General features: G+C 36.6%; 1 protein-coding gene across 2 annotated transcripts in view; it reads right to left on the bottom strand.

Annotated features, from left to right (window-relative positions):
* The window catches only part of XPOT (exportin for tRNA), a 45,485-nt gene that overhangs the window by 9,606 nt on the left and 17,331 nt on the right, over positions 1-18,548 (bottom strand). For both annotated transcript variants that reach the window (XM_075551340.1, XM_075551341.1), the window contains exons 9-22: positions 16,819-17,055; positions 14,792-14,830; positions 14,585-14,647; positions 11,981-12,105; positions 11,493-11,637; positions 11,216-11,335; positions 9,826-9,920; positions 9,196-9,265; positions 7,913-8,151; positions 7,094-7,379; positions 5,802-5,991; positions 5,418-5,534; positions 2,651-2,766; positions 260-307 (exon numbers count right to left, since the gene is read on the bottom strand). In XM_075551340.1, coding sequence (XP_075407455.1) covers positions 260-307; positions 2,651-2,766; positions 5,418-5,534; positions 5,802-5,991; positions 7,094-7,379; positions 7,913-8,151; positions 9,196-9,265; positions 9,826-9,920; positions 11,216-11,335; positions 11,493-11,637; positions 11,981-12,105; positions 14,585-14,647; positions 14,792-14,830; positions 16,819-17,055 — 1,890 coding nt within the window. The remainder of the gene's footprint in view (positions 1-259; positions 308-2,650; positions 2,767-5,417; positions 5,535-5,801; positions 5,992-7,093; positions 7,380-7,912; positions 8,152-9,195; positions 9,266-9,825; positions 9,921-11,215; positions 11,336-11,492; positions 11,638-11,980; positions 12,106-14,584; positions 14,648-14,791; positions 14,831-16,818; positions 17,056-18,548) is intronic.

The raw sequence follows: 18,548 nt of genomic DNA on the forward strand, positions 1-18,548 counted from the left end.
GAACCTTCAATTGTTGGTTAAAATTTTTCAGTCCTTTTCCAAACATACATACTTCTTAACTTTCTTGTTATCCAAATGTTAACAAGCAGTAATATACTGCAGCTTCAGTCGTGCCCCTCCCACATTAAAAAAACCAAAACTTATAAGTTAATTACGTTTATAAAAGGAACAGCTTTCCAGAAAGATAAGTGAAATGCAATTACAACCAAAACAAGTATTTATTCACATGTGAAATGAAAATGAAGGGTCCAAAGTTTACCCGTTTGAGATGAATTGTTTTCAGTGTTACTGCACACTCGGATAAAGCCTATGAAACACAAGTTTAAAATTTTAGTATGATTAATTCTTGATAAATGATCCTCTATTTTATTTCTCCAGTCACTGAGTATTTCCTTCCAGAAAGAGAGTTAAGAGGCAGGTGGGGAAAATAAGCTGGGGAGAAAAGTAAAAAAGAAAAATTTAAGAAAGAATGCTGTTCTAATATAGTAAACTATAATTGTGAAATCTAGTGCTACTAAGTTGTGGGGAAGTGAGATATAAGTCAACTACTTGGCAGTATTCTGAAGATGAGATCTGAGGAAAATACCATGAGGAAAAAGCTATTCTAGTTTGTTTGTTTTTTGTGGGGGCAGATGGACCAAAAGGAAACAAAACAATTAGGCAGAGATTTAGAATGGGGTGAGGAAACTGAAACTAATGACTAACGTGTCGGTCTAAAATGAAGTTCTGTTTCTTGCTTCTGCTAGAAACCAACCCTGAATTTGTAAATGGATTCAGCTCCAATTTTCTCCTATTCAATGACCATGAACTCAGAGAAAAACAGTGGCAATTAAATGTTCTAGCCCAGAAGTAACACTTGTCAATACCTGGCCACCTTCCACTTGCTCATAGAACGCTGCAGAAACCAACGAGGTCTCCCAAGTGAACAGAAGTAGAGTAGAATACAGGTATGTGAACGGGTGAAGATGATACGACATTACTTACGTCTCTTTTGTGTGATGAATTAACTTTCATCAGTAAATGTTCTAAAATTACCCTTTTGGGTGAATAAGCCAAAACCCATGAAGGAAGATGGTTGCATTAAACTTGCTAAGGAACACGTGAAAAATTATTTAAATTGGAAAATTGGATTTTTATGAGATGTTTATCATTAATGTTATTTCCCAGTTACATGTTTTATTTAGACAACCTCATACATGAGAGCAGAGCCCCTTTTGTATCTGTCACTCTTTCAGTCACCTTTTTACTCTAGAACGCACCATGGGTTACTGATGTTTATGTCTGTAAAAAAAGCAGATACAGATCAGGCTTTTCCTACAGATTGTACCAATGTTATCAACACTACTAGAAAAGCAAGCAACCAGCCTTTTGTCTTTTTATCTGTAGTGCCTCACTCTTCTCCACTTTAGGCAACAACCACCTAACATTTTTCCATCTTGCTGGTCTCCCTTCTCCGTTCTTCCCTCAGTACTGCCTCTGGCATCATCTTATTAATAACTTTTGGCACAATAGCATCTGTGATTTCCTATAATCAAGTGGAAATCTTGCGGAGAGTTCAGTCTGAATCTCTCCTCATGCTCCTCATGCCCCTAGTACAAGTCATATAGGTAAAGGACACTATTCATTGCACTCATGACCATGTTTCATGCTTCTGGAAAGAGGTAGTGCAAAGACAAGGCAAAAATTTTGGAATCAGTCAGAACTGATTTCAAGTTCCCATGAAGCCTTTGACAATGAGCTTTGTTGCTGCTATTATTAGGTGCTGTAGAATCAGTTCTGATACATAGCAACCTTATGCATCAGAGAATGAAACAATGCCACGTCCTACTATCCTCATGACAACCACTGCTGTTTAAGCTCAGTATTGCAGTGACTATGTCAAAATTCATTTCAGTGAGGATCTTACAAATGAATCTTAGTTTTCTGTAAACAGAATACTATTTTTCTAAATATTTGCAGATTCAGTGAGGATTTAATTATTTTAAAAAATCATCTAATGTAGAACCCAGGATCATGAAGTTGGTGCAAAATGAGGTAATAGTGTAATGAGGTAATAGTGTAATGAGGTAATAGTGTAATGAGGTAATAGTGTAATGAGGTAATAGTGTAATAGTGTAATAGTAATAGTGTAATGAGGTAATAGTGTAATGTTAACATGCAGTCACCAAGAGTAGGTAGGTGATAACTTTTTGACCACTTGAAGTCTATTGTGGAGAAAAGCTTCAGTTTGGCCCCAATGGATCACAGCCTTCTTGAACACTTCCTTTCAGAATGCGAGGAAGGACACCAGGTTTGTAGGGTATAATTCAAGAGAAATCACCTACTGTGCCTAGAAGACCAAATCAAGCCCACTGCTGTCAAGTTATTTACAATTCACAGCAACTCTGTAGGACAGAGTAGAATGGCTCCCTAGGATTTCTCAGACTTAATCTTTACAGAAGCAGACAGCCTCCTCTTTCTCTCACAGAGCAGCTGGTGGATTTTCAATCACCAATCATTGGTTAGCCTATGTTCAAACTTTTAAAAATGAATCCTGCTTTGAAATTAAGAAGAAAGCAAAACAACATAATTAACTTGGCCTGGAAGAAATTAGTGAAAATTAAAGTACATGGGAGCTTCTCAAGGTAAATAAAAACTTGTAGGTACTTACCAATACTGTCTGTGCATCTGCCAGGTCAAAGGTTTGCTTTAATGGCGCCAGAAAACATGCAGGAACAATGTGCTTATAAACAAAGTCAGCAAATCCCACTGGTCCATCTTTACCTCCTGTTGAAGGAATTTAAAATATTACCTTTATACAAGAAAAGTCATTAAAACATAGCCATAGTAATCAAAACAGCCTGGTATTATAACAATATACCTAGGAACCAATAGAACAGAAACAAGTTCAGAAATAAACCTACTCATACATAGTCAACTGATCTGTGACAAGAGAGATAAGCCATTCAAAGGGGAAAGAAGTTCCTTTGATAATTGATGTTGGAGAAGTTGAATTTCCACATGTGCAGAAAATGGAAACTGGATCCCATATCTTATCCCACATGTGAAAACAAATTCAAAATGAATTTAGAACTGAAATGTGAAAATAAAAACCATAAATTTCTTTAAAATTTTTTTAAAATACAAGGCAACACTGTCTGTCCTTGCTAACCAAGTATTGCTAACCAATACTAACCAAGCACAAAGAAATAGGATCTTAAAAAAAATTACCATGTTGATCAAAAATCTACCCCAAAAGTGGGGAAAAAACAAAACAAAAAAAAACTGGCAAACATCTTTGGAAAGAATATATCCAATGAGAATCTAATAACCAAAATATATATGCAAGGGCAAGTCAAAAGTATTGCTACAAAATCAGACTCCTTAAATCCTTAAACAAAATACCAAAATGTAATGTCACTTTCTTGACAGTATCTTCCCCTCTAGCTCTAGATGAAGGGGCTTCAAAAAATTCCTGGAAAAAATGAAAATAAAAGAAAGATAAAAAGATAATGGACTTCTTCCACAAAACTTTCTGAAGCAACCACATACACTTTTGGAAGGGAGTATTTCCATCTCTCTAAACCAGGGTGTCAAAACTGGTGGCCTGCAGGTTGCATGCGGCCCCTGAGGTAATTTTTTGTGGCCCACAATGCTCTGAAAAAAATAAAATGAGGGAATTGTGTGTCTAGTATTGCCTCAATCTCCCCCCTAAGCGCGATTTTCTTCATAACAATTTTTTTTCCATTTTATCTCAGAGCATCATGGGCCACCCCTGCTCTAAACCATTCCTAAAGAATTCTATGCCCCCGAGAGGCTGCCGGCCTGCTCGGTCGCTGATGAAAAAAATAATAATTAAAAAAATTATGCTAACTAGATATCCCCTTACAGAAGGGTCACAGAGTAGCAATGATTAAACATACAACTTTCCTCTCGTTCTTAAATGCTTCTTCCTCCCCACTATCATGATCCCAATACCTTACAAATTCGACTAGACCAGAGGATGTACACTGATACAGATAGGAACTGGAAACAGGGAATCCAGGACGGATGATCCCTTCAGGACCAGTGGTGAGAGTGGCGACACCAGGAGGGTGGAGGGAGGGTAGGGTGGAAAGGGGGAACCGATTATAAGCATTTACATAAAACCTCCTCCCTAGGGGATCCGACAACAGATAAGTGGGTGAAGGGAGCTATCGATGAGTGTAAGATATGACAAAATAATAGTAATTTATAATTATCAAGGGTTCCTGAGGAAGGGCGGAGCAGAGAGGGAGGGGAAAATGAGGATCAGATACCAAATGAGGATCTCAAGTAGAAAGCAAATGTTTTGAGAATGATGATGACAACAAATGTACCAATGTGCTTGATACAATGGATGGATGTATGGATTGTGATAAGAGTTTACAATAAAATGATTTAAGAAAAAAGAATTTTGTTATTCAATTTACACGATGTGAAAAAGCTGCTTTGGTATCCTCGAGGGATTCAAATACTGGTCCTTTGAAACGCTCTGCGCTCTGCATTCTGGCAACAAAAACAAAAGGTCTGTAGGGAAAGATCAGGCCTGTTGGACTGATGGGGTGCGGTTCCAACAAATTCTCCTAAGATGGCCTTTAATACCCTCATGAGCAAATGCATTGTGATGGGGGAAGAATCCCTACATGCAACTTTGTGGGCATTTTTCTGACCAGTGCAGTTCTTCCTTTTCTAATATTTCGTAGTAAGCCCCCATGATCGTCGTGTCCTTTGCGAAAATCAAGATTACGCCTTTGAAATTAACCTTCTGAGCTAAGCTCTGTCTGCATTGAATTAAACTAGCCAAGCAAATTCCGTCTAGGGTCACTTTTTATTGGGCCTTTTTAAAAAATTAAAACTCTATTGTGCTGTAGGTTAAAAGTTTACAGAGCAGATTATCAGTGTTACATTCAACAATTCACATTTTATTTTACATCATTCATCACAATACCTTCAATGTAACACCACTCATCTCATATCCTCCCCGAGTTTCCTGTTCCCATTGCTCCTTTCTTTCCTAGCCCTTCTGAACGTTGTCCTTGGATAAAAGTGGCCCTTCTGATCTCATGATTGATTAGTACACTATGTGTACACTTCCCTAGTGCTGTTGTTCCCCTTAATGGACCTATTATTTCACTAAGCATAATCATTTTGTGATCCATTCTATACTGTTCAGTAGTGTTCCACTACATGAATACACTTTTGTTTATCCACTCATGTTTATGGACATGCGGGTTTCTAGTTTGGGGCTGGTAAAAATAAAGCATTTGTGAACATCGCGTCAAGAAAAAAAAACTATCATCAGAGATGAAAACCAACTGCCCAATTCTGTCTAGATTCAGGCTATCACTAGGTTTCAGCTCTATGAGTCTTAGGAAATCAGTTGGGAAAATGAAGTTCAAATAAAAGAAAAAGCTTACCCCAGAGTTCTACCAACTTTGAAAGGATGATAAAGCATGTTTTCTGTGCAATTGGATCTGGATATTCAACTGCCCCTTGAATAACAGTAACCAATACACGCTCTACATTCTCTGCACCTGACGACAGAAAAACTTGAGTTTAATTTAGAGAAAAATCTAGGACGGCAACCTAAAGCTAATTAGCTATATATTGTTTTTAGATAAAAGGCATTCCAAATGGCAAGATCCCGCAAGTTCATTAACTGGGATCTTAAATTTTAAGCACAAAATTTTTTTATAAGACTCAATATTCTCTTGAAAGTAGAATTTTCCATATAGTCCTACTTACTTTAATAATGAGTTGTCCTTTGGGGGGGCCAACAGCCATGCACCCATCCTCCCTACCTTGATTTGCGATGACTTCACTCATCCCACTGCCTGTGACGGTTTGTAGGAAAGCAAAGTAACTCCGCCTCAACATTTGCTTCTCTAAAGCAGCAGACTGGTCGTTTTCTTCTGCTGGTCTGAGCAACACTTCAAAAATTGCATGAAGTAGAGGCATGAACATCTGTTGTAAAAATGGGGATACCTGTATCTAAAGATTAAAACAATGATTACTACTTTAGAAATGAGTAATAAAAATGTGAAATGTACAAGATTTTTAAAACCTTACAAATTACATATATGTAGCATACATCTATATAATTTGTGTATATGCATGTATGTGTATATATACATAGATATATCTCCACAATTCCGTTAACTAAATAACGTTAAGGCAAATTTACAAAGCTATACGCTATTGAAAATTTCACTGTGTTCAACCCATTCCCTACAGTTTAAGGTTCAGCAGGTGACAATGAATTCACATTTTATGATTTAATATTACCGTGGGCTATATTAAAATATAAGCGGGCTTCAAAAAGTTTGTGACAAAACATAATGGAATTGAAAGATAATAAAAATTTTCCATTAACCGCCTCATGCGATTTTTATTGCTAAATTAATGTACAATTGAGTTCTCAGGTGTTAAGATGCCCTAGGACAAATTCCCTAACTTCCCTCCAGTTTTCTACTTCATACGGTTGTTTTAAGGAGCGCTGGTGGTAAAAGATGTGGCATATGGCTGTCTGCGTCCATAAAGATTTACAGCCTCAGAAATCCCCATGGGCACTGCTACTCTGCCCTACTGGGTTGCTCTGAGTCACAATCAATAACACATAGCAACCCAAGGTTGTTTAATGAAGATTTAATGTACTAAAAATGCTTAGTGCGTATCTTGAATATAGAATGACTATGCAAGTGTTAGCCACTCTTTATTAGCTAGCTTATACCTGGCTTAAATTTCCTTGCTTATATTTAACTAGCTTTAGTACATTGAATCAGTACTTTTACATTCCTACCCAAGCATTCAGATCACAGTGTTCTGTTTCTTCTGATGTACAGGTAAGGTCTTGCTTTAAGCATGTCTTATATGTCAATGTACAAGATACTGGGGATGAAATACATACATACAATGGATCCATCGATACAGACAAATACATACAAACGGAACCATGCCCTAAAGAAAATCTATTTGAAAAATAAACCACAGGGTAGGTGGGGGAATACCAAAATATATCCAAAGACTGATGCATCTAAAATCAGAAGTTCGTTTAGTCAGGAGATCTTTAAGCCAGCTCAAAGGTTTGTGGTACCTTAAATTTGGCTGTAATCTGGTTGATAAGAGGAATGAACTCCTGGAGGTCTTTTGCTTCACAATCTTTGAGCATGTGTTCTGAGGCAGATGGGATAAATGGAAGAACTTCTTCCTCTAGACAAATAATCATGCGATGAAGGAAAGTGCGAACTCCACTTCTGAGGATATCCTTTTGTAAGGGACAACTGAGGGCTGGCAAGAATGTCTGTAAACAATCCAGATAAACTTCAGAACAGCCGCACTGTTTCACAGTCTGCTTGTTGCTGAAAGCTTTGCTGGTTCGACTATAAATATAAAGCAAAACAAGACCCGAAAATTGGATGTTTTTAAACATTTAAAAAATAAAACACAATGCACAAAAAGGTACAAAACTGACCAGCGAACCAATCTCTTATGTTCCATTTCAGGGTTACTACCATCTTTAATTAATATGGTTCTTTTTAAACCACTGTTTAGGGTTACAGTCCCAAAACCAAAGGGTTCAAATTAAATCCTTCTCTGAAGTATTCTATATAGCAACAGCTAAAGAAAAGCCCACAAGACCTAGCTAAGGTATCACAGTATGTAATGGCTTTAGCTTACACCAAATAATTCAGCAGATTTAAGGGCAATACACTGATGTCAGGAAGAAATGCAGAATGTTATTAAGATGTAGTTCCTTCCTCAGCGAAATCTTCTAAACCAATGACTTACAAAGAAAGGTGTGACTAGCGTCTGGACAATTTGGTTTTAGATACTTGTCCTCATTTCTAAAAGACTCAGATAACTGGTTCTGTACGTGGACACAAACCACAGTTTTACCTGTAATCATGCTCACCTGGCAAATCCAACAGCATGGTTAAGACAATCTGCTAGAGATGCCTGCCTTTCTTCATCCTGTGCCAGCATCAATTTTTCTAACAGAATCTTAAACTTTTCCATTAGTGGAGTCAAGAGATTCCTCATTAATGCTTGTTTCCTTTCTGCTGGGTATTCACTGTTAACAACCAGCACTCCAGCTGTCTCATAGATAAACAGTTGATCATCACTGCTCAACAAGGACTGGTAACCATTCTCCTAAAATGACAATTAGCCTTCGTGAAACCTTCCTTCTTTCAGTTCCTCTCGGAATAATTACAAGTGGGAAAAGTTAGGAGATGTAACCTATCACATCAACTCTTTATTGTTTCCCAGGAGCATATAATATTAATTAACTGGATTACAGGTCAAAAAACCCCAATGGTTTTAAAATTCTGGCGCTGCCAACCTGCAAAAGTTCTTATCAGATCATTATTAGTCTTCTACCATGTACTCATTTTGTACAAATCTTATGTTTCCGTGGCTCTTGTGGGCTTAAAATGAGATACACAAAAAAAATTGGTGGTATATAAGCCATACTACCAAACATACTCGTGTATAAGCCAAGTTTTTCGGCACAAAAAATGTGAAAAACTGGGGTTAAGCTTATACACGGGTCAGTGGTACCCCAGCGAGGCATAACATCTTGCTGGGGCCCCCTGAGGTAACGGGATGAGCGCCTGTTATCTCGTGGGTGATTGCCGTTTCTCCGCTGTTCATTCAAAGTCCTGCTGACACTGTATTTTTAATACTTTTAAGTGCCAGCCACAGTGATAACTTCAAACATTAAGAAAAAATAAGGACAATATTAATATTTACACAAAAGTATGTATAAATAAAAATGTACTTAAAATGTAATTCAACTAAACTCTTTCTAGTAATATGAAGACTACATTCAAATCAAGCAAAATTAATTATTTTTAATCCCACACTTGAAACTAGACAGAAATAGTTCAATACAATGGGTAATAGGATTAAACTGGGAATAATTCAGAAATTAACTTTTTCCTTCTCCATGAAATACTTCACTATCATTAAATATTACACAGGGAGCATAACATAGCTCCTGCCAGCAAATTAACCAGTCAACTCTAAATTCCTTATTATTTCTATTACTGTTTTACTTGCCCCACAGATATGCTGGTAAACAAAGCCTAACCCTTGCTCGTTTCAAGGTTTTTTTAAAAAAAGGCAATAAATAAAAGTGAAGATTATGGCATAATATTTGGGGAAAATCTATACCCTAGAAAAACAGATACTTACAGGTGGAGAAAGCTCTAATAAATCTTGTATTCTATTTAAAATATCTTCAATAAAAGGATTCATTTGTTTACTGAAGAAAGACAAAAATGGAAAAACATAATTAGTAGATAAGAACTTCAAAATTCCAAAAGGAAGTTTTGCTCTATGCTGATTATATGGTTATGATATAAAAACACTTCCTGAAAAAATTATGCCTGTCTGCTCTGTCAGTGATAGATTGAAAAGGCAATTTACAATCTTAAAAACAAGCAGTTTTATACCAAAAAATGACACTCAAAGAATTCAAAGTGGATATGGTTTTAAAATGCATCTTTAATGATGTGTTCTTTATAATTTAAAGAGGTAGCCATAAACAATTGATTTACGGACACAACAAAAAAGAAAATTGCTGTTCTTATTTAATAACGAATGTGACTAATGGTAAACAGATTCTACACAAAGATGCAAGAAACCACTTGTTAGTTATGATTAAAAGTAACTGCCTAATGAGCAGAAAATTAAGTCATAACACACAATGACATAAAAAAGCCTTAGGATTGAAAGAATCAAATGTACTAACTATACACGCTTAGAAAATAAATATATGTCAACTTAATAACCTGAATAGAAACAAATGAACAAAATACTTACTTGAGCGATTTGACAAATCTAGAAAACAAGTAAGCAGTTCTACTGCGGACTTTTGCATTCGAATGCCGCAGACCTCTGTGATCTAAGAAAGCCATCTAGACAAAGAGAGACATCTTCACTATTAGTTTTCATTCCCGTATAATTGCTTACATTATATTTTACTTCTTACTGACTCTAAGGATCTACATGTGACCTCCTCCCTGGGGGACAGACAACTGAAAAGTGGGTGAAGGGAGACGTCGCACAGTGTAAGATATGACAAAATAATAATCTATAAATTATCAAGGGGTCATGGGGTGGGGAAGTGGGGAGGGAGGGGAAAAATGAGCTGATGCTAGGGTGGAGAGCAAATGTTTTGAGAATGATGAGGGCAACGAATGTACAAATGTGCTTGACACAATTGATGTATGTGTGTGTTGTGCTAAGAGTTGTATGAGCCCCTAATAAAATTAAAACAAATAAAAAGACAAAATAATAATTTATAAATTACCAAGGGTTCATGAGGGAGGGCAAGACAGGGAGGGAGGGGAAAAAAGTAGGAGCTGATACCAAGGGCTCACGTAGAAAGTGAATGTTTTGAGAATGATGAGGGCAGCAAATGTACAAATGTGCTGACACAATGAATGTAGGTATGGATTGTGATCAGAGTTGTATGAGCCCCCAATAAAATGATTTTAACCCCCCCCCCCCCATAACACTTCTTGGCTCCAAGGCAGGAGTATAAGTAACCTTCCACTACATACAAATAAGCCCTTAGAGACGTGTTTTAAATGATGGATTAGACAGGAAATATCCATTTTTAAGAGAGTTTAGCTTCAGGGTACCCTAAAGCTAAACTTTTTTTTTTTTTGGTAGTTAGTTCAAGGACTGTTTATTGGCCTTTAGGAGTGGTTTCCAGTCGAGTCTGTAGGAGCGCCAAGCCCTGTTCTGGCCCCAAAGTCTATTTTTGGTGTTCCCTGGGGACTTCTTTGCTCTGTTCCCCTTGCCGTTCTGCTCCACACCCTTAGTGTTTTGCCTCGGTGTGCTGGGATCAGATCAGGTGGAATTCCCACACTGTGTCTCCAGTGTTGTCCCCTGTAGGGCTATGGGTCAGTGAGGGATGTTGTGTCTCAAAGTGGGGCCGGCCACATGGTCTTCTCTGTGGATTGGCTGCTCTGAGCGGGAATGTAGTCCTCAAGGGTTGGTGGGCCAGGATGATCTCCACTCTCTCTTCCTCCCCCTTCATCTGATCAGACATGTCCCCATGTAAAAGCTAAGCTTTTTTAAATGTTCTGAGAACTTTCTGCTATGGGAGAAATTATAAAGGGCAGAAAGCTTTTTAAAGAATACTAACTCTGCTGATTTGATGAAATACATGGAAAATTTAAAACAAACTAAAGTGTATACTTACTAGTACACATGGAATGTGCTGAGGTTCAACTGTGAAAAATTTTTCATATCTAACAACAGTTTCGAAGAACTCCAATGTCACAGATGTATGCTGGTAGGAACTAACTCCTGATGTTACCAACTGTAGTAAGAAAAAATTTAAAAAGCCACTCCTGAATTATTTCAACAATTAAATGCCCCAATATTGAGATACTAAACTCTGACAATTAAGAAACTCCCACTAACTTTAAGTATAACTGAAAATATATGTTCAGAATAAATTATTCTGGTATACTTACAGTTCGCATCATATCTTGCAAAGCACTGGCTTTTGAAACATCGCCTGAGAAGTGAGCACCATGAGACAGTGGAAGCGCTTCTGCCAGCATATACAGCAGCCTTATCACGACTTCAACTTCCATAAACCGTGTAGTCTGCCAACTCCTATCAGGGCAGAAAAGGTCAGTGAGGTCTAAACATAACATGTTTTCCACAGCTAGTAATGTTAATTAGAAACGTTAAAAAAGCCCTTTTAGTTACTAAAATGTCAAAGTAATTGCTAACTTTGCCAGATAATATCTATTATCACAAAAGTAGAAAATACTGATGATGTTTGTGTCCCAGAGTAGCACTCCCCACAAGTATCAATAAAAATGCATTCTTTCCACAGATACATATAAGATCTTAAGAAGCAACATGAGTTAATGACTATGTATCACTTATTTTATTCCGTCCCCAGGTATCACAGGATTACAGGTGGTTATGTTACAAAGACAATGAGACTTACTGCAGTGTAGAACTAAAAACTCTGCGAACAGACGCCAGCAGTAACTCTGGTGAGACTTGAGCAAGCCTGTCCAACAATAACTTCAGTTGTTTTCTATATTCTACAAACATGGCTTCATCTTCACCCTGTAACATCATTTTAAAAATCCTCATTTTAAAAACTTAAAAGATCTTAAAATCTACACACATTTTGACTTCTCATGTAGTTTTAAAAATTTTACAAATACAAAGATGAGTCAAAAAGCATTGCTATAAAAAATCTCAGAAATGTTTTCCTAAACGAACAAAAATTTCAAAACGTGAAGCTACTGCTTCTCGACATAGCCTCCATAAGCCATGAAAATTCTGAATGGGGAAAATTCTGTGCTCTTTGATTTACGCCAGGACAAATCTGACCACCTCAGGGACTCAAATCATGCTCCTTTTTCAATGTTCTTTTTGAGAACAAAAAGAAGTCTGCATGGGCAAGATGAGGGCTGTAGGGTAGATGGGTACACTTTCCTAATGAAACTCTTATAAGACTTGCTACCCTGAAAGAATGAGCAAGTGCATTATTGTGATAGGAAAAAATTATCGGGCACAATCTCCTGGCCTTTCTCTTCCCAACTCAGTTTTCCATTTACTTAAAACTTTTTCATAATAAAGCTCCAATGGTCACCCTACATCCTCAGAAAAAAGCTATCAAAATGACTCCCCTAAATTAGGCACCATAACCTTCTAAGCTGGCCTCTATGCCTTGAAACTTAACTGGATCAGCAGATTTCTTCAGAAGCCACTATTTAGCTGGTACTTCCTCTTTGAAAGCACCCTAGTGAGACTAAGACAAGCATTACCACCAAGAGAACTTGTCTGCACGTATCTCTTTTTCCTATTGCATTATCTTTTCAGTATCACCATGTTTTGTTTGTGATAAATGTGCATACATATGAAATGGCACCCTAGCCACAATACTTTTTGATTTATCCTTGCTCAAAGTTTTGTTTTTCCATCAGTATGTATTTACATAGGGAAACTATTACTAAGCTTAGCTTTAGCCTCCATTGCTCATGAATGAAGTATTTCTAAACATAGCCCTGTACTTTGAAAGCCTAGAACCAAAAACAAAGAGAAGTGATTAATGCTAGGTGTACTGACATTTCTTAATATACCTGTCTCTAAGGAACGTGTCAAATTGACACATGAACAAAACCAACCACATTTTCTAAAAAAAATTATTTAAAGCATAATTATACACTAAACTATGTGATACTGTTTATAAAGTTTATAATCTTTAATATACAATATTAGAGATATTGGGTTTGATGTAAATGACCATTCGAGGGGTTGCTTGGGCCAGGTTGTCAGTATGACAATCTACACAGCATCGTTTTTCTTTACAACTGAGGTTTACTTACTAAGAACTTTTTGACTACATTTATTATTTATTACTCAAGTAATGCTTTCATGAATGAAGTGATTTACTGTGATTATTGCTCAACTTATGTTTGTATCAAACAGACATGTATACATTGATATACCACACTCTGTACACACCATACAGAAAATTTCCAGATTAGAAGGGTTAGAAGAAAATGAATTTGGATATATTTGTCTCATTAAATGGATAAAAGTCAGCATAAATGGTAGGAGGTAAATGTGAAGTTTCTCTCATTTTTGTTGAGGAAATTGAAATGCGCCTAAATTGTGTGTCCCATAACCTAATGCTAAGGACAAGGGAATCACTAGACCATAGTCACACCCAGATAAGTGAGCCTGTGACGTCTTTTTTCCTTGTACTTTGATGTCCAGTGTAAACTATGTTAACAATACTGTCTGATTAGACAGTAAATATAAGCCCATCATGTCACATGTCCCTATTGAGTTATCATTGTTATCCTTTAAGCTACTATTCCAATAGAACAGTTATCATACAGCTAAATGTGAAATGGCTTCAAAAAGTTCATGGGAAAATTCTACTACCGTTTAATTCAATTTTCCACAAACGTCTTAAAGCCCCCTTTAATTCATGCCCTGACTGAGTTCCTAGAAAGCCTCTAATGGCTCTGTTTGATGGAAGGTTATCCCATATGAAACTGGGGCAAGACAGTTCAGAGCCTCGTTCCCACTCATCCAGAGCCTGGGCCTCTAATTCACCACTCTAAGTACAAAATAACAAAATTAGCAATGCATATTATCAATATTTTACTAAGCTCAATATGATAAATCATTTTAAAAAGATTATTAAAACAAAATACTCGCCGGGCAGTGTAAGATAAGATAAAATAATTATTTATAAACTATTAAGGGAACAGGGGGAAGGGGGAAGCGGGGAGGGAAGGGGAGGGAAAAAAAGGAAACTGAGCTGATTCCAGGAACCCAAATGGAAGGCGAATTTTGAGACTGACGAGTGCAATGAATGTATAAGGGTGCTTTGCTCAATTGACGTATGTATGGATTGTGATAAGAGTTGTATGAGCCCCAATAAAAAGATTTATTATTAAAAAAATACTCAAATGAAGAATTAAGAGGCTTCCATTTATTGCTGTTTTGTTTTTAAAGGGCCCAAAATTCATTTGATATCAACAGTAAAATTAAAACTGATCTTCCCTAAGTGAAAAATTCTTACCTCATTTTCGAAATTGTATTCTTCATCGTAAGTTAATTTTTTCATGACGGCCAACATGATTCCCTAAATTTAACAATAAATAACCTTATCAATCAGTCTCCTTTAATCTGACAATTTGAAATGAACATATTTTGTTATATTTTAATATATTCTAGTTCCAGAAACAAAATCTATCCATTTAAATAAAGCAAAATAAGTCAATTTTACCTCTACATTAGCTTTTTGCTGATCCGAGAGCACTGTAAGCTGTTAAAAAGTAAGTAATAATTCATTAGGTTAAATAAAATGGTATTTGCTTATCAGGTAACTTTCTAATTATTTTAAAACGTAAATTATCTGGAGTGTAGTTAAATGACTATAGTTAAATATTCTTACAAGATAGCAGTTCCACATCATAAATTAACTTGCCAAAGATATAGATCAGTATTGGGTTTTTAGCACTAAAGCAGGTAATAGGACAATAAATATTGATCTCATTTTGTGTGTTTTGTTTTTTGAAAGAGGAAAACAATCCTATAAACTGATTGAGAGTCCAGGGCAGTATTGTGATTTTTTTTTTTAAAGTATAGGTTCACCCTGCTACCTGAAAGCAAACTGTTCTGGAAACTTTCCTTTGACAAAATGACAGAACATTTACCATTTATTTACCTGGGAATCCCAGGCCCAAAAAATAACCTACCAATTCATAGCAAACAAAACATACAGCCTAAAATACCACAAGCATAGTGTTCATAGACACCGTTCAGTCATGGTGGCTTGTTGCAGAGACGCTGAGTGCAGTTTATGGGATGGAGCTTAAGCACTCAGGGCTTGCACTTGACACACAAAAAAGCTGAACGCTAGGCTGAATGCTAGTTTTCACTTCACTCCATGAAAGTGACAACCTCTTCAGATTTTCAGTTAGTGATAATATAGGTCCTTTGCCAAAGCTAGGTGCTATAAAGTGAACTTTCAAAAAGCAGGACATAGCTGAACTGATTATGGTTTTCGTATCTCCTTGCATTTCCTAAAATTTCTTTGAAGTGTGCATGCAGACAAAAACTATGCTTATAACAATGAACGCAAGCTATATTCATTTGGGGGAGGCAATTTAAACTAGACTTCTATTAATTCAAAGCACATAAATAGATATGATTCTCTCATATACAATTGTAATAAAGTTTACAACTTAAAATCAATTGTTTAAAGAGAAATTTTTCGATTGAAACATTTTAATTAATGAATGTTTAACATTTCTACTCTACAGGCTATTCCTGGGTTATGAACAAGATCTGCTCCTAGCATGTCTTTAAGAATCTGTAGGTCAGTAAGAACAGATGCACACAGTTCTTATTTAACTTTACATTAGTGCAAGTAAAGGCTCAAAGCCTTTTCAGTGCTTTAAAAGCTACATGTGCTTTTAAAGATTTATTGATAAAGACTTTATCCCAAGATAGTTTTAAGTGAGGGTAAATTTATATAATACTAAAGCAGGGCTTTGGAAAGAGTGCTGCCCTACTCAAAGATGGTGGCCAACCTCACCATTTTAAATGTGTGTGCCTTTCTAGTCCTGTATAAGGTTCCTGAACAGGATCACTTTCCAGCACTTCAGCCCTTTTCTCTGTTCATTATCTCAATGAAACAATAAAAAAAATTGAAACCACTTCTATTTCTGTTTAGTTTCATGGCCATGACACAATTAGATCAAAGGCTTGCATTAAAGGGCCAGTAGGAATTGTCTGAAGAAGCCCTGGTACTATAGTGGTTACACATGGGGTTGCTAACTGCAATGTCAGCAGTTGCAAACCACCAGGCACTCCTCAGGAAAAAGATGAGGCTTTCTACTCTGTTCTGCAAAATTGCTGCATCCGAATCAACCTGACCATGAGTTTTTTTGTTTGGAGGAGTCATCTGTAAGTCAGACATTAGTAATCAGGGGAGTACTTGCATTTAGATATTCAGGGGCAAAATAGAGTAATAACCTATGCCTATAACAAAATGTCCTGTTCATTAGTCAAGGGAATTTCAGAACCTGTCTATTCCTACTTTTCTAAGACGTTTTCTTTCTTTAAATAAAATAAACATCATTATTCTAACATAAGGGGGAAAATGTACAGAGAAAAAGATGGCACTAGTCATTTAACAATCAAAAGCTGTAAGTTGATTGTTCGTGGGTAGGCATTTTCCTATTTTTCAAATTCGCTATGGCCTCTTTATATGACCTACTGGACAAAAAGATTAAAACAAGGACTTACCTGTTTCAAAATATGAAGATAATCATAACAAAACCCAATAATGTTAGAGGAGATGTCATCATCCTCATGAATTAATAGCTGCAACATCAATGCCACTTTTGTTTCAATAGCTTGGAGTGCTTCTTGAGCATTCTTAATATCCCCATTCTTAATTAATTTTGTCCAGCTAACTATCAATGACTGTCCCATTCCATTAACCAGCTTAGAAAATCTGGCCAGAAAATCAACATCTTCTTCCTATAGGCAATTAAAACAGACATCAATTTAAAACCACCCACCCAAGAATAAGAGGGAACACTCTATATTACGAATCAAACTGATAAAAATTTTGAACAATTCCAGTGTTTTGACTGGTGAATTTTCAGGACTTGCTTCCTCTGTTATAATTATATATTAGTACCTTATTTTTTACCACTGTATACTAGTGCTTTAGACATATCCGATGCCACCTTCACGACTAAGGTATGCTTGACTCGAGTCACGGATTTTTCAACCATCTTCCTATGTATAGGAAAGCGGGACCACAAACAGGGAATAAAAAGAATTGATGCTTTGAGTTATGCTATTGATAAAGAATACAGGATACAAGGGACTTCAAAAAGTTCGTGGGGAAGTAGGATTTAAAAAAAGAAATATTCCCTTAGCTTCTTTGAAAAGCCATCTGGACTGCCAGAACAAACAACTTTCTCTGGGAAGAACAACAGTAAAAATGGTTCTTAGAAGGGAGGATGGTGAGGTTTTTGTCTCATGTGCTTTGGACACATTATCAAGAATGACCACTCTTTGAGATGGACCATCAGGCGTGGTAATGTGGACGAAGATGCTTACTCAGGCTGATTTATTGACACAGAAGTAGAACAATGAACTCAAGCACACAATTACAGTGAGGATAATGCACCATCAGGTAGTGTTCTGTTGTATAGAACACTATGAGCAGGAGCAGAGTGGTATAAATATTACGAGTTGGGCTTCGATCTGTAAGATTGGCACTTGGAAACCATCAGCCACTCTGCAGAAAACAGGGCATTCTACTCACAAAGGAAGTTCTGCCTTTATAAGATTGCTATAAGCCAGCATCGACTCAGTGACAGTGAGTTGAGTTTATGAGTAGGAATAACACGAGCCCCGGTGGCATCACCGTTACACATTGGGCTAACAGCAAGGTCAGCAATTAGAAACCACCAGCCACTCCATGAGAGAAAGATGAGCCTTTCTACTCCCATAGGAAATATAGGCTTGGAAACCCACAGGGGCAATTCTACTCTCCTATAGGGTCACTGTGAGTCGGAATGACTGTAACAGTGAGTTCTGAGTAGAAATAGATTCAAAGCATCTAACAGACATTAACAGCTTAAAAAAATTTTTTTAAGTGAGCTGTAGTTACAGGAAATCTCTATAAATTTTAAGATGACAATTTAAATATCATTAGTCTCTTCCTCTCTAAATTAAGCCAACTAGTAAACATGTTTGCTAACAAGTCCTAATAAACGTAATATTGTCATATTGTATGTGTATGTGACAATTTACAACAACCCTCTCTGACACTAGCTACTCTGAAGCACAGCGTTCCTGCAAAGGACAGAACTAGTTTTACAATTATCCAACAAAATGCACAACCCATATTAGTCATTACACTCAACTTTTCCCCAGTAAGCTGCTCACTTTTACCATTTTAGATTTTTTACCAAGGCCAAAAATGATCATTTGAAATGTAAAAATATGCTATTATT

The sequence above is a fragment of the Tenrec ecaudatus genome, chromosome 6, assembly GCF_050624435.1.
Source record: "Tenrec ecaudatus isolate mTenEca1 chromosome 6, mTenEca1.hap1, whole genome shotgun sequence".
NCBI classification, from domain to species: Eukaryota; Metazoa; Chordata; class Mammalia; order Afrosoricida; family Tenrecidae; genus Tenrec; species Tenrec ecaudatus.